Raw genomic sequence first — 16,795 nt, 5'->3', positions numbered from 1 at the left:
TATACTGTTCGATGTTCAGATAGAGCTCGCATAGATTTTATCCAGTCGTTGCTATTCCATTGTCTGCGAAACTTTACGTCGCGACTTTCTGTGATTTTCATTCCACGGAGATGAAGCTGTCGAGTGGTCCATCAAATGATGGAAGGCTAATAATGAGAACGATCAAATCTAAGACAAATTGAACAGAAAATATTACTGGTTTAGCGGAACGGATACTACATTTATTATACATTCTATACAATAAACAGATCAAAATCCAAATGCAGCATATCACGAATGCGACGTGCTGAGGGAATTTGCTGGGAAAGCTAGAAATGAAGTTGTAGATAGCGGGATCCGGGGTGGTTCCGCTCACCCTAATCGTCGTCGTGGGAACCGTCTTAGTTCCTACGAGAAGTTCCTACGTTAGAACACTCCTCTATGCATGTTGTTGCATGCATGTTGCACATGTTTCAATCACCTCAACGGCGTAATCATTGGCTTCACTTGAATAGACTGGAGGATGCAGAGAAGACATCACCGATTTTTGACCGATCGCACTTGGAAGCAGCGCGTGCACAAGGGTGGCGCTTGCAACCGAAATTGTTGTCAAAAAAAACGGCGCCTCCCACGACGATTAGGGAGGAATGAACGGAACCATCGCCGATCCCACAATCCACAACCCCATCTCTAGCTTTTCTCGCGGGTTTCCTGTTCCCGTGTTCTCGTGTCGAACTCGCCTTAATGGTAGATCAAACTAATCGTTCGGCGTTCATGGACTAAATTAATGTAAATATTATAAAATGGTTCTGCATAAAAATTGAATATGTGTGGACCACATCTCATGTATACAACAGTACATAATATTTGTGCCAATACATTGCGGACACGGCTACTGTACTGAGAGTTAAGCAGTAAACATAGTTATAGGGTGACCCCATGGTATATGCATGGCAGAGGAACCTGGGTCACCCCTTAACTATGTTTACCGCCTGAACTGGGGCAGGAATGCAGTGCGTGTTGTATATATGTGATGTCTATGCAATTTTATTGAAAACGCACGCATTTTCCACCAAGCATTTTTGGAATATTTTGTTAAACGACCACAACATGCATTCGACGATTCTGACTCAATCGAATTCGAGTCCTTGCCGATCGGTTGAAGAATTTCAGCACTGTACACACATATATGTACGTCACCCACACAGGAAAAAAAGAAAGAAAACATGTTCCGTTCAGCTTTATTTTTTTTATCTCTCGTTGAATATGTGCCAAGATTTTTCCATGAAATGATCTGGTAGGCTACTTGAGGTGTTCCACACGAAGGATATAGAAATGACGTGAAACCTTAAGATTCCATCGGACCAAGGCTTTGAATATGCTGTCGGTCTTGTTATTATGATATTAAAGCTGATTTCTTGGGAAGGGAAAATTTCTTGGGAAGGTGGGGGTAGCCAAGTTGGAACGAAGTATAGCCGTGACCGCGCGATCGATGGTTCGAAACCGCCGTTAGCCAACATCGTGCCTCATTCATCCGGGGTCGATATATTAGTACCAGAGTTGTCTGGGAGGATAGAACCAGTGACAAATTGATGGATTGATAAACCGGTTAACCCCCTCGTTAACGAAAAACTTGAACTGCTTGTATAAGTCTTTTTGGTGAGAAAACGCAAAAAGAAAATGTTTGGATGCATCTAGATGGAGGGGCGGATGTAATGCAGTCGGTAGAAGGTTCCGTTGTGTCTGCAATAAGGAGGTTCGAATCTGCCCAGGGTCAATCAAGCCTTTTATTCCTTCGAGATGGGGTACCAAACTTGTCTGGGAGGACAAAAACACTACATGGACATATCGGCTAGCCCCCGCAAGTCATTGTATAAGCCAGTTACACGTTCGTAAATCACAACCGATTCTGAATTGAAGTGAACGTGGGGGCGCATCCCAAGCAGATTGATTAACACCAGACAATTTATCCACTTTATCCTCGACAAGAAGTCAGGGACCGTACCTTGCTAACCTATTATTCACACAAAGTTGACAACTAAAAAAAAACCAAAAAATAATCATAATTAGTTATAAGGACGGTTCTTAGCCTTAAATGTAATTGAACAAAGAAATTGCAATAAGATATGTATTCATGTGTTCAGTAATGCAAGGATTGGGCCATTTCCAGATGCAACAGCCTTCTCGTGCAATGTATTTCGTCCCGTCTTAAAAAAAAAATCATATGTGATTTTTGTTTCACTGCTCCTCCAAAATCTCACGTTCACTCTCGGAAACAATTTGATTTCGCCTTAACTAATGTTGGACTACAATAAAGTTCTTCTCACAGTGTTCATAGCTTTTTGTTGAATTTACGAACAGGACTCCAGAAAATTGTACAATTAGTGATCTGACTTTTAAATTACTTTCTTTATTATTTTTCTTTTAAATAAAGAAATTTTAAAAGATGCTCTAATTGCAGTGTTGGCAGTGTGGTAAATTTAATTAACGTGGATTTTTTTACATGTGTATATTAGTTCAGAAATCCTGAGTGTAGTATGAGTTATAAAGTTACAGTACAGTATGAATATATGAAATCTATGCGAAACTTTGTAGATTACTTATGAACTGGAGAAAACACTAGTACATTTCTTATAGTATACAGCGAATAAGGTATGAATTTCTTCATTAGTAACTGTGGTATTCATTGAAAAATCAGTTCTCCCATTTCTACCCTATTTATGTACTCTTTTTCCGCAGTGAAAATTACCTATTAAGTTTCCTATATTCAACTTTTTCCAAAGCAAAGTAGCAAATGGAACACTGCTCCTTGATGTAGCTACGATATGTAGCTGTCCAGTGTCAGCGTATCACAAAATTGACGCAGTTGAGAAACCTTTGGGAAAATATGGAGTTAAGGGGTCAAGATTGGCCATGGCCTCGCTCAGTTTCCCTGATCGTCGTGAAAAACGACGTTGGAAATGGCGTTTGTTCCTACTAGGTACGTGAAAACATTCCGTCTTTCTGTAAAATCATCGAATAAGCTGCTGAATCTGAGCGTGTACAAGGAGGTGCGTTCTAACGTACTCCATAGGGACGAACGTCCTTTTCCTAATACTCTGCCTTTAAAAGTGCACGGCGTTGATCAATCCTTAGAGGGATACGCCTGCGCGTTCCATTCAGGATCGTATGGGGTTTAGGAATGAGTGTCTGGCCAATACAGTGAGCTGCACAGGCTAGCGGAAATGTCAAGCCAGTACTTTATCCTCCAACACAAGTTCGTACCAATTTATCGACCCCGGGGGGATGAATGACTTGCCTAGCTCGTTTAGAACCAGCCAGGGTCGTTTAGAACCATCGACAACGCGACCAGAGCCGAACCTCTTATATGATTCTTGATTAGTAGCGTGGTCCTTGATTCTCTCTCCCAACCCCGTCTTTCGGAAATCTACTCAATGCCTGACCCAGTGATCTAACCCCGTGCCTGAAATATGACAGAAGAATGAAACTGAATACTATGGATCAACGAGCGGAGGTAATCCTGCTTCTTGCACCTGCCAACTTGACATCTGTCATTTCAAAACTTTTACTTTCCCATCCTTCTTCTGATACTAGGCTCAGAACCCATTTCTAGTTTTTTTCTTTACATTTGGTACTTGTTTGGATCGTCGTTCATGAAATATGTCCTGGCTTTTTGTGCTGAGAAGAAATAAGTGCTTAAAATACGTCCAGTTAACTCTGATCGCCGAAAAAGGGCACAGAAAACAACTAAAAACTTAATTCAATTACTGACAAAAAGAGTCCAGAGCCTCTGTAGAATTAGAAAAGTTTCATGTTCAGCCAAAAGTGTTTAATCGGTTGTTAGATAGTAATGCCTTCTAGGTTCGAACTGTAAAAACTTCCGAAAAATCTTATTTCCCTCTGTTCTTAGGTTTTCACCCCTATCCACGAACTGCATCTGTACGCACTGGTAACTGGCCGCAATTCTATCGCTGGAATGTGTAGGTGGATATTCCAGTTTCCGCTTTGTAGAGCTTCCATGATCATGAACAACCATCGATTAGCGCCCTTTTTCTCCATTCTCCAGCAATCAGATTATCCGGTTGATATTTATTTGTTGCCGGTAGGATAAGGATCGGCTAGTAGAAAAAGATCCAGAATGCACTATCTATTCTGTTTTGCTTCGGAAGTGAACCGTTCTCCATTCCTAAAGACCTTGTGCCATCAAATTCTAGGTGTTTTTGATGAGAATTCTATATCGGACGAATCCTTTCCCTCTACAGTGACACCTGTGTGCAGCGGTTCTTATCAAAAACATTAGGTGTGATTCCTTGCAGATTATTTGCTCGCGTCTTATCTAGAATCTGTAAAATAATCACTTTTCATTTCGTTTTCTCGTCCAAAACAACAAATGGCCGCACTGTGTTAACCGGTGGCACTTGTCTAGTGATGTGTTTGCGTACCGACGTACTTTTTGTTTGTCAACTTATCTCCGTCGAAATTTCTATGGGTCCATGGTTTTGTTTACATTTATTTTTATTTATCCAGAAAAGCAAAGAAAAGTTTATTACGTGAGGACGATGTCAACCTATTATTGACGAAAATCAGTAATTTGATAGTTATTCGCGTGGTGTACATATGTTTATCGCATTCATCTTTCGCGTATTGATTGAGTCAGTGTCCTAAACATGTCACTTGTGGCCGATTGCAATTGATTTCTCATTAATCTCTGTCCACAAAGTTTCTTACCAAGGAAAATTAGCTTATTATTGTTATTGATATAAGAAGATCAGAGGATATTTGTTCGCTTCTAGCAATTTCGAGACATTCAGTGCGCGGACGAGTTTCTTTATGTCAGTCGCAGTAATTTCTGCTGTAATGATCTCTTCTTTGCGAACAAAAAGATAATCCGTTAAATGCAAAGTCTCCCGAGAAAATTCGGAGACTAATCTAAGCACTCCCTTTAAATATACAATCATCTCTATCTCTTCCTTTGATCACTTCCTTTTTGCGGTCATTTTCTCTCTACCCAAATTAAGTACATAGATCAGCCATCCTCAGCACCATATCCTCACTGAGACTCAAAACGATAATGTTGACTCGGAGAATTTTTTCCCTGAAAAAATCTATCCTTCGCTTCTATGGCGGTACGGAAGGTACTCCCAGTTTCCTCTGATCTGCAATAATTTTTGAAAAGTTGCATTATGTGTGAAAATTCTTTGACTCGTTTTTGATTCACACTGACTCTTGATTTTTTATTCATTCACTTCCCATTAAATCTCATTAAATCAAAGTACACGAACCTCTTTGTTTCACGTCTGATTTTGAGGTTGATACCTCAGTAGTGAACTCGACTCTGTATAATGCTCCAACACTTCAACCAGCTTTTTTCGTCGCAATTCCTTTCAAAACGGGTGATCTAAAAAAACATAGCAACAATTCGCAATCACCTCCATCATCCGATTCCAGATCTAATACGATTTTTGTTCCCATATTAAGGAATTGTTGTTAATGATAAGTTCTTCTCGACTGTATTCAATGTTGCGGCCGATGAAACGTACCAGAAAGCGTGTCGCAAAAGGGCGGCAGGCACAATAACACGTCAGAGTAAACAAAAGTGCTGCACATCGCAATCCGTGCAGAACTCGATATGTACGTTGCGGCCGCCGCAACGTTACGCTGCCAGTAGTGACCGAGGAGTGTGTCTCGCGTAGGGCTAAGTTATACATATGTCGCATAACTCTTATACAACATAGGTGGAAATTTATTCAAAAAAATTCCTGGAAATTATTTTTGGAATTAAATAAACACAACACTACGATTATAATAATAACAATAATAATAGTATATTAGAAATCCTTGGAAGAAATTTATTTATTATATTTACAATAGAAAGAAGAATGTAAAATTTACTAATTTTATCTAAAATTACCAGTCTTATTGCTAGAATCGAAGAAAAAAAGAAATTTTAGTCCTTTCATGGTCGTTGAAAAATGACACTGTTTTAGGTTTTTTTTGGAGAAAGACAGAAAAACCTGATGATTTCATTGACTGAATGCTTTCCATTACGTGGGAGTTTCGGTCCCTAAAGTTAGCGGTGAATTTCCTTTATTTCCATCTCTGATGGTGTCATAATCATTCTCGCCTTGTCTTGGACATTTGGCCAATCCACAGCAATTCCAAATAGCTGTAGGTCTCGTCATCATAATTAGGACGGTCGCGATGGTGCATAAGTTGGCCGAAAAATGTTTTGGTAATTGCAATCGTCCATCAGCTATTAATCATAAACTTAATTCAAAATTCTTGCAGCGCATTTCCTTGAAAACGTCAGGAGTTACGTTTGAAATCATTGGTCAAAGATAGATTCGCTTGAAATCACTATAAACATTTGATAGCAGTAATAATTAATCAAACAGCAGTCAATTATTATTGCTGTCAAGCATTTAATTATTAGCATTATTAATTATTATTTAAATGTTATCAGTTATTTCATACGATCGAAAACATATGCAACTCTTATCTCGATCCAATTTCTCTCTACAAAAATCTAAATAATCCTGTGATCTTCTCTTTTCCTTCCAGAATATATCATTAGGATTTAGTACCACTGTCACCACTTCGCACCGTACTATACGTAAAGCGTGCACAATTTCTGCTACTATATGTCTATGTCGGAATGTCATCTATTTATGGACATATTTATGTGTTATTCCAGATAAATCGCAAAATAAAGGAATGGAAATTATTTATGCTGAGCACGTGCAACATATTTTCTCTATTGTATGCTAACGCTGCATTTGTTCGTGTCCGTTATGCATTGGACCTTAAGAGATGCTATAGGAACGATTCTGGATGTTTAGAGCGGTTCGACATGCAGTAAATTTCCGTAAGCGCATCAACGTCGATCCAACACATCTGAAATTGCAAATTATGGGGAAGATCAGTCGAACTGAGAAGAACTACCGGTTCGGATGGCAAGTGATCGCGAATCTCGCCAAGCTAACACCTTTGCTCTACTCGAAACTTCGTTACACGCTTTGCTTCACCGTCCTGACACTTGCGACCGCTATTTCAAGTAAGAAATTTCTGGATGATTATTCCAAACGGAGAGCGAAAGATATTTTTCTAAATTGCACCACAATTCCGTCAAGGACCAGCGATGCTAATGAAAAAAATGGGTATAAATAGGGGGAGATTTACCACAACTATCACTTACTACTTACTACTACATATGTAGCACCGTACTGAAGGTCTTTCTCATAGTTTATTTACATTGTTTAAAACCAATACCAACAACAAATTTCAAATGATGATTTTTGTCGGTTATTTTCTACATCTTTTTTTCATACGTTCCTTTCTTTGCTACTGTCCCGCTCAACCTAAAATTCCTTAGTCGTTTTGTATCAAAATCTCCTTCTTGATAGAGCTGAGACAGCTGATTTCGGGATTTCTAGAAAATGTTCTGTATTTCTACTGCCTGCCATTCATATAAAGTTTGCCACTAATCCTATACAGCTACAATCAGGTCAAAGCGACATTGAGCACGGTGCATTTGCCTACGCGCTCGAAACGGTGCGGTAGAGGCAGCAGTCGGAACCGAGGTGGGACCAACGCAAACTGCAGCGATGGATGGTGCTAGCAAGGGTCCCAGTATGCTCCTAACCGCTATGTTCCACCGCATCGCATCAAGAGAAGTCGCGTACGCATTTGCACCGTTCTTCATGTCGTTCTGATCCTGCTATAACGAGGGAAACAACCAACTAGCGCTTAAAGGCAGCATACCACGAATCTGACGTAGTGAGGGGAACCGCTGTACAGGCTAGAGATAAGGTTGTAAATTGCGGGATCGTTAGTGGTTTCACAAATCTCTTCCTAATCGTTATAAAAAAATGGCGTCAAAGTCTCCGTCCGCTTTTCACGACGATTTCATTTGCAACGCGTCACTCTTGTGCACGCGCGCATCCAGCTGCGCAGCGGTCCTACACTGTCTGTTCACGTGAAACCAGTGAATAGGTTACTGAGGGAACAGAAACCTATACATAGAGGACGGTTCTAAGGTTCCCGTGAACTAGAGCGGTTTCCACGCAGTTTTTTTTTAGGACGATTAGGGAGAAGTGGGCAGAACCACTCCTGATCCCGCAGTCTTAACCCCTATCTCTAGATTTCGCCGTGGATTCCCTCACCACACCAGATTCGTGGTATGCTGCCTTTAAATGAGGTTGCCGCCACGAAGCCGAACGAGGAAATGGAGGACGACTTCCTGTGTGTCACACGCAATGCATTTATGAGGCAACTGAGGAACGAATATTCGTGTTGGAATTTTTCACTTGAATAGACCGCTTAAAACAAGGTCCAAGATTAAACTAAACATCGAAAGCTCAAAATCCAATCATGTTTGGTTGATATTTCGGCGCCGTTGAAACCGATACTTACGTCAATTTTGGCATACACTATGCGTGGGGCGACGGCGAGTGCGATCGACTGATTAAAGGCATCACCCCACGAATCTGAGGTGGTGCAGATTTTAGGTGAAGTATTCGTATACGGGATGGGAGACTACGGAGAGGGGGGTGATTCCGTCCATTTCTTCCTTTTTGCCGTAAAAAAGGCTTCAGGCATTTTGGCGCACTACTTTCTACAAGGAGTTCGACTGGAGCGCGCAAGCCTTGTGCGGCGCCGTATCTTCCGGGCCGTTTTTTTACTGCAATAAGGAAGAAATGGACGGAATCATCCTCCCCCCCTCCTCCTCTCCGTAGTCTCCCATCTCGTATACGAATACTCCACCTGAAATCTGCACCACCTCAGATTCGTGTGGTGACGCCTTTAATTTCGAACTCAATACAGATCGAGTACAGCTGATCAGGCTGCAGTGATCACTCATCAGCCCACACTCAGACAATAGAACACTTAGAATTTCCCAAAGTGTTTTTTAGAATTTGAGGGAAAACAGAAATATTTACAACGGAGGAGGATTTATGTACTTACTATTTTATAGAGTTTATTGTGAAGTGTAGAACATAATTGTAAAGCACTATTCCAGATGAAATAATGGCCCAAAAATCTGGTACTTTGATGGGTCGATTCTACAAGAACTTGCTTCAAAAGGATGAATCCGCATTCTGGCACACTTTCACGTTAGCCACACTCATATGCGTAGGACAATGTTTGGTCAGTCATCTTCAATCCCGGAGACTTCGTCTTCCGCTTCAGATATTCAATACTTCTATAATTGTCGGCTATAATTCAGTTACTCGGTGGTATCGCGTTCTTTTCATGGAGTTTATACCTTTGCTTCCGTCCAAATTTGGTTAAATCACTTCATGACCTCTACTTTAGTAACAATCTTTACTATACTCTGAACAGTGTAGACGACAAAGGGATCGACAATCCGTGAGTGTCATTTTGAATCGAATTCGACCAAAAACTCAAGAATTTTGCGCAACCATTCGTTGTGACTCCGAAGGATCTGCGCATATCAATGGTATTTTTGCGCCAGGACCACCGTTAGCTCCTTCTTAAAGACATCACCCCACGAATCTAGGGTGGTACGGATTTCAGGTGGGCAATGCCTACACGGGGTCGTACATTATGGAGAGAAGGGCGATTCCGTCCATTTCTTCCTAATTGCCGTAAAAAACGACCCGGAAGTTGCGGCTTCGAGCGTTTCGGCGCGCTATTTCCTACAACGAGTTCAGTTGGAGCGCGCCAGCCTTGTGCACGCGCCGCATCTTCCGGGCCGTTTTTTTACGGCAATTAGGAAGAAATGGACGGAATCATCCTCCTGGCCATTATCTACGTATAGGCATTGCCCACCTGAAATCCGTACCACCCCAGATTCATGGGGTGATGCCTTTAAGGCTTGGAGCCACCCACCATACGCGATACGGTTGGGACAAAACGACCTGACTTGCGGTGGCATTGCGCAACCAGTTGCGCTCGTGTTGGAAGCCATGATAGCTTCAGTTGGACAGCTGAACTGAGGGAGGTACCACCGCGCTACTTTCACAGCAACCGCTTACGAAGTTGCACTACAAGATAACCCCTCCTGACACAAATGTACAATGTAAAGTTTGCAGCCAGAGACTGCGAGAGACTGAAAACCGTGCCACTTCGTACGTGACCGCTTACGCAATGTTGCACTATACACCAAAAGTTCTGACCATACTCTACTTTTAAAAAGCTTAAAGTTGTTATAAAATGAACGGCTACCGCTCCTGTGATATTTCTGCTTCCTAAATCGATCACTTCCAGAGATCAACGTATAACTCAGGATGTAGAGAAATTATGCAGATTATTGGCAACCAAGATAACACCATCGCTATTGGTAGCACCTTTTGTGATTGGATACTATACATTCAAAACCTGGCAAACGTAAGTTCGGAAATTTTGAATACGATATGTCCAACAAATATTATATTCTAATTGAAATAATAGATGAAGATGACGAAATTTAATTATTTTATTTCAATGCACATGTCCGTAACTCCATCAAACATTTCAGATCCCTGTCAATCTCAAACCAGATGCAGTGCAGAGATTAGCGCTCATTGCACAATTGTTGTTTTTAGACCGACATTCAAAAAAATTGCTGAAAAAATGAGGTCGATGCCATTGACTTCCTGTAAACTACCGGAAATTAAAATGAGAAGAAAAAGTTGACTGTGAAGTGTACATTGAATTTGTGACCCTGGAAAAAAGTAGGTCTACAGCCAGAAATGTTCAACAACAGTAATAGCAATAGCAACAACAACAGTAATATTAACAATAGCAATAAAGAAGAAGGTCCTTGCGAGACATTGTTGCAGTTGCTCACAAAGTTATGACGATTGAAATAGATAGTAATGTTTTTTCATAACATTTGCGCAGTTTTTCGAGCTAATTGGGTACGAATGTTGGCATCAATCCAACCAATGCTTAAAATGCACATAAAAGTGGCACTGCACATCCGTTGCTCTAATATTTAGACTTCAAAAACCCTTAAAAATATGTTTATTAACGGAGATCGTCAGGTTCCAAGTGCTTCTAAGAACATGGTTCACTAAGAGACAAAGGATAAATGCACAGAGTCGACCAATCCCTTAGGCCACTACGCGCTCAACCTCAAGCCAGAATCGTTTGCCGCCTGCAAAGCAATCTGCGTAAGCGTCTGAGAATAGTTGTCAGCACGGAAGCGAGTAGTAGCAACTATTGAAGGCCACATACCACAAATCTGGGGTGGTACGGATTTCAGGTGGAGTATTGGTATACGGGATCGTAGATTATGAAAAGGTGGGTGATTCCGTCCATTTCTTGCTAATTGCCGTAAAAAACGGCCCGGAAGATGCGGCGCGTGCACACGGCTGGTGCGCTCCAATCGGACTCGTTGTAGAAAATAGCTCGCCGGAACGCTCGAAACCGTATCTTCCGGGCCGTTTTTTTTTACGGCAATTAGGAAGAAATGGACGAAATCACCTTCCTCTCTATAACCTACGATTCCGTATGCGAATACTCCACCTGAAATCCGTACAACCTCAGATTCTTGGGGTGATACCTTTAAGGGATTTTTCTTTCAGCTTTTCTCCTATATTCTTCTTTTGAAATCACGGTCCGTTAACTTCCAAAAAATTTGTTGAGTTTGGAAATGGAATGAAAAAATCAAATGACGACAAGTTAGAAGTGAAATTCGAGAAAAAAGCGATAATCCAAACTAAATCCTGTTCTCGTTTGCAGTCTGCAATTTCGAATAATTGAGAAGTTTTTTGAAAACAGATGCACTCATTTCACTAACTTTATATATAAAGATGAGAAAGAAGTCAGAAGACAATTTAACTGATTAAAATCAATCAACTATATTAATTTAATTACAATAATAAAACATCTGGACTTTATACCCATAGAAAAACATCCAAAACAACATAGAATTACGTGTAACTGTAGCTTGTTTCTGGAAACACTCTGCGTTCTGGGAAACCTTTTTTCCTGTTCTCAAGTCATCCGTAAAGTGATAGAAGAAATGGAAATGAAACTACAGCAAATTATTTCCAGAGCCGGTGGATTTGGTGTTGGCATAATTTACGGGTATTTTGTGGTCGGAGCTATACTTAATCGAATCATGATCTCACCAGTCACAAAATGGGCAGCTAAGGTAGAAAAAGCGGAAGGTGATTTTCGGTAGGTTTCTGGACGTTTTCTGCCCAGCTGTCCATATTTTGAGATCGTGATTCGTTCAGATTTAAGCACGTTTCAATACGAAACTATGCCGAAGAAAGTGCTTTTTATCGAGCAGCAGATTTTGAGAAAGCGTCTTGTGATGAAGCATTTTCTGTGCTTTGGAACAGGCAGCTGAGATTTGTTCTCTGGCAGTTTCCTACCCAAGGTCAGCACGCTGTTTCAGAATTAACAAACTTTAACACCTTTGTTCGCAGAAAAAAAGGAGGAAGAAGAGATTTGTTGCAGTTTTCCAGTATTTTTTCAACTACTATGGCGGAGTGTTATCCTACGCTATTCAAATCTTTCCAATCTTTATCTTCAAAACTTATGCGGATCTTGACGACGCCTCGCTAGGCGAGAAAATCAGCAATGTAAGCATTCCCAGGATTATTGGTAGATTTTTCTAATCTGTAAAGAAAAAAAGCGTTTTCGGGGTGCAAATAATTTGCATCTTTGTTTCCGACGCTGTTATAGGATACTGCGCAGTACCCTCTGTGTTTTACGAACGCAGCAGCTAACATAACTTAGCTTTCAAAGGTTTCTGACGATGTATAAAGGGTAGTGGGTGGATCCGGACTCTAATCCGGATTCATCGTTTCTTCTTCATCCACGGGAATTGGTTTGAGGCTACTGTTTTATCTGTGAATCAAGATATCCTCGTTCTAATCCAGGTTTTTAAGGTAAGTTTTTACCACACTTTTCTAGAATGTCAGGAACTAGAAAACATAAAACTTAGGGGGTTTCCAAGGGTTTGTGCTAGCATTATCCCAGAGTATAGAAACTCCTCTCCTTATCATTGAACTGAGCATTTTTCACTCTCAACCACTTCAGAACGCTTTCTACTACATTTACTTGATCAACAGTTTCACGCGTCTCACTGACCTGGCTTTGAGCATCGGAGAACTCGGAGGTTATGTGCTGAGGTTTGTTTTGAACGTTTCTGAGAAAGGCCCGCAACAATATTAATAATTCAACTCCTACCTCAATCAGTTACACAAATACAAGAATTGTGCACATTTAGCTACTTTATTACCACACTTTTCTAGAATGTCACGAAGGGGAACGGTCAAGAGGTACCCGTATGATGTGCCGCCGCGTATCCAGGAGGCTAATGAGCGTCGTTAATTGCACCGCGCGTCTCCTGATACCGTCATGATCGCTACAGTAGCCTGGTTGCTCCTCTTGTGCTACGTCTTCAAGACGCCCCGCCCACGCCACCCTCCCCACCCATTTCGTCGCGTCTGCCACTCTTACGACGATTTTTTTCCGCCGCGCTTTTCTTATGATGCGCTTTTAAAGTCGAACGGAAAGGAAAGTACCTGGTATTAGATGTTGTTTGAAGGTCTACATAAAGTGTGCTTGTGACTTAATATAAAACAAAGGAAGAATGAAATAGGTTTGTATAAGTGATATGCCATTTAGAAATGCGAGTGAAAATGAAATTATCCTGTCTCGACTTGTTAGGTGGAAAACACTCATCCATTTCTGGGAATGCGAGATATCTTTCAAAAAATGTCTCACTGATCGGTGTTATGCTATCTTTTTTTTACTTTTTTTCCCTCTAATGATTTCTTTTTGTTTATCTAGCTGGGTAAAACTGGCATCCAACGATTAACGAGACGCGAATAATGCCTCGCAGACATACACTGTACCTAAAGGTATATCTCGAAGATACAAAGGTCTCTGTTCGCCACTAATACAGCTAACCTGTCATATTGATTTTATGCAGAGAATAGATAGAAATGGAGCGATAAAACGAAAGAAGTTTGAAGAACCATACAAAGGTCTGTTATATAAAACTGTATAAGACGTACAAGCAAGTATTGAAATATGTCAAATATTGGTATATTTCAATACTTGCTATACATAAACATTATATCTATGTAAAATTTTGAAAAGGTAAAATGTAGAAAGGAGTTAAAGAATGTATACAAAGTAATAAGCGCATAATGTTGCTGTTATTATAACTGCCGCAGTTGAAAGTTGAACACGAATTCGTTGAATGGCATCGTGACAAACACATACTTATGCACTGCTAGTTTATATAGAAAACTTAGGGCATGAAATGTGTTAAATTATGAGATGTTTGAAAATATATGCGTGTTATTCTTTCCCCTGCAGCATCTTTTTGAAATAATTTTTACTTATTCTTCTCCTTTATTCCCAATAATATGCGCTTAGTTTACTATATCCGTACATCAGAATTCGCCTCGGCAATTCCTTCTTCAATCCCTCCCCCCTTCAAAATTCGCACTATCCACCGCTTCGTCGCGGCGCGAACGTCGCGCGCGGCGTTGATTAGAGCAATAAGGAGGCGGGGTGTAGGTGATCTCAGGCGGTCGTGAAGAATGTCTAGCTGGTGGAGCGGCAGCCGTAATTACGCGGAGGCGCGCGGTGCCGAAGGGAGGACAGAGCGGTCAGCCGGTTTTCACGGGTACCTCTTGTCCCGCACCCTGTCAGGAACTTTTCCATGTATTGACATCAAAGTCACTGTTACAGTTCCACATTTATGAAACGATTTGACGAGACAAAACATACAAACAAAAACAAACAACAACATGACACATAATGCACTCATTCTACTTGCAGAGTTTCTGAAATTGTGAACTGCACAACTGAGAAAGATGGTCTCGACAATGAAGGATTCACAGAATTCGACGACAACGACAATACTCAGGATGATTTCCTATTCGATAATGACAGCGCGGGATTTGATCTGTCATTCAGCGTGCGAGGACTATCCTACGGAAAGCCCTGTGACGATGATGATATCCTCGTGTCTGATGAGTATTCATGTGTTATGGAAAAATGCACGTAGAAGCCAATAGGATTTGTTGTCATTTCAGACTTGACTGTAGACGTTCCTGTCAATAAAAACCTGATCATAACGGGACCTAGTGGAGCTGGAAAGTCGTCACTTCTACGAGTACTCGCGAATTTGTGGCCCAGCAAAGCAGGTAAATCCATCCAAGCTTCGAACGTTTTCCAGAGGGAACTTAAACGATCCTCCCAAACTTGGCTCCACAAGTCATTTTCTGATGAATCAACTGAAAATCGAGGCATGACTTATCTGCAGCCTTTTATTTCCATAGCTGCTAAGAAAAACAAACATTTGTGGAGTTTAACTTCGTCATCTGTTTCTTTTTCTAAATTTCTGAAAATATTTTCCTACTTCTTCTACTTTCCATGACTGCCACTGATGAACACGATACAGAAGCACTTAGCTATTTGGGAAATCATTAGATGCACTTCAACCGTCGATGGAAACCAAACTTTCTTACTAGTTAATAGCAGTTTTTCGGGAAACTTCTTTGCATATTCTGGGCGGATATGCCCAACTTGTTGCTGCTCACCAATCAATGACATTTATGTTCCGAAGTATTAGTCTTTATAGTCGGGTAGAAACGACCTGAAGCCGGGTGCAGTTGCGTAAGCGAGCGAGCAAGACAGCGTTCGAACTGACGGGTGTGACCGACTGGGAGTACGGAGCTGAGTGGATCTAACGACGGTCCCACCTCGATCGAGCACAGCCGCTTCCGTAACTACATCGAACTTCAAGTCATTTCCATCCGACTGTAGAATTGCTCTTTTTTCTGATTTTGAAGAAACACTTTGTTTCGGAAGTTTCTGTTCATTAACGATGGGCCTTCTAGGAACGATTCGCCGTTGTCTGCCTGAAAGTGCCTATTTCTTCCTACCGCAAAGGCCTTATCTCCCTGTGGGGCGTCTTTGTTTACGAAAACAAATGTGCTTCCCACACACTTCAGCGTACACGATAGATGATGAGAAGGATGCAGGTAGTGAATCATCGATTGGAAAATAGTTCCACTTTAAGAACATATTTGTATTTCTTCATGTGAAGAGTGAAAGAATTTGACCTTATTCCCTCCTCAATTTACAATACCAAAACTTCGTTTTGCATGAGAGTGAGAGTGAACGAAAAGTGTTTCCGGAATGTTCTCACTCAATTCGACGAAATCATTTTTCAGAGTCAAGGAGATTAGTGCAAATTCTTTGCGATCTGCGGTTAACTTCACTAATCGAAACCTGCGGCGGTTTAGACATGGATGTTGACTTCGAGTGGTGAGTTGCTACGGTACCAACCATTCATTATTTATTTTAATACGTTTTGCTTGTTTATTATCTACTAATAAGTAAAAAGCACAGGTTTACCGCCCACCGAATACAAATTTCAGGCAGGACACCCTCTCTCCTGGTGAACAACAACGTCTTTCATTCGCCAGGGTATTGTTTCACAGTCCAAAAGTAGCGGTATTGGATGAAGCTACAAGCAGCATCGATGTCGAAGATGAAAGGAATTTATATGAGCTCCTTAAAGAGGTTTCTTCAACACCTTATTCATCCAAGACGGCAGTAATTTTCAGCGCTTCTGATTTAGAACAAGATATCTTACATATCGACAGGACATCGCGAAACACTTCCTCACTTCCATGACATTGAATTGAAGTTAGGAAGATACTTTTCCTCCACAGCCCTGTGTGCGCATGGACAACCGCCTGCTCTGTCGTCCCCCGAAGAACGATCCGACACGGAATTAACTTTGATGGGCAGAATGTAAATTATTAAAACTAAAAGCAAATAATATAATACCGAATCACTCAAGTAATAACATACAACAAAACATCAA

General features: G+C 41.0%; 1 protein-coding gene across 1 annotated transcript; it reads left to right on the top strand.

Moving 5' to 3' along the window:
- Positions 1 to 6,888: 6,888 nt before the first annotated feature.
- On the top strand, positions 6,889 to 16,726 carry RB195_017688 (uncharacterized protein; the record flags this gene model as incomplete). The annotated part of the gene is made up of 14 exons (XM_013446238.2): positions 6,889 to 7,033; positions 8,999 to 9,126; positions 9,206 to 9,348; positions 10,210 to 10,329; positions 11,983 to 12,108; positions 12,168 to 12,313; positions 12,394 to 12,518; positions 12,979 to 13,070; positions 14,737 to 14,942; positions 14,994 to 15,104; positions 15,801 to 15,944; positions 16,137 to 16,230; positions 16,344 to 16,488; positions 16,547 to 16,726. The coding sequence occupies 14 exons, from the start codon at positions 6,889 to 6,891 to the stop codon at positions 16,724 to 16,726; spliced, it is 1,905 nt and encodes a 634-aa protein (XP_013301692.2).
- Between the last annotated feature and the right edge of the window lie 69 nt (positions 16,727 to 16,795).

Source organism: Necator americanus, chromosome II, assembly GCF_031761385.1.
Source record: "Necator americanus strain Aroian chromosome II, whole genome shotgun sequence".
Taxonomy (NCBI): Eukaryota; Metazoa; Nematoda; class Chromadorea; order Rhabditida; family Ancylostomatidae; genus Necator; species Necator americanus.
The sequence above is the reverse complement of the archived record's forward strand: the minus strand, read 5'-3'. Positions and strand labels throughout refer to the sequence as shown.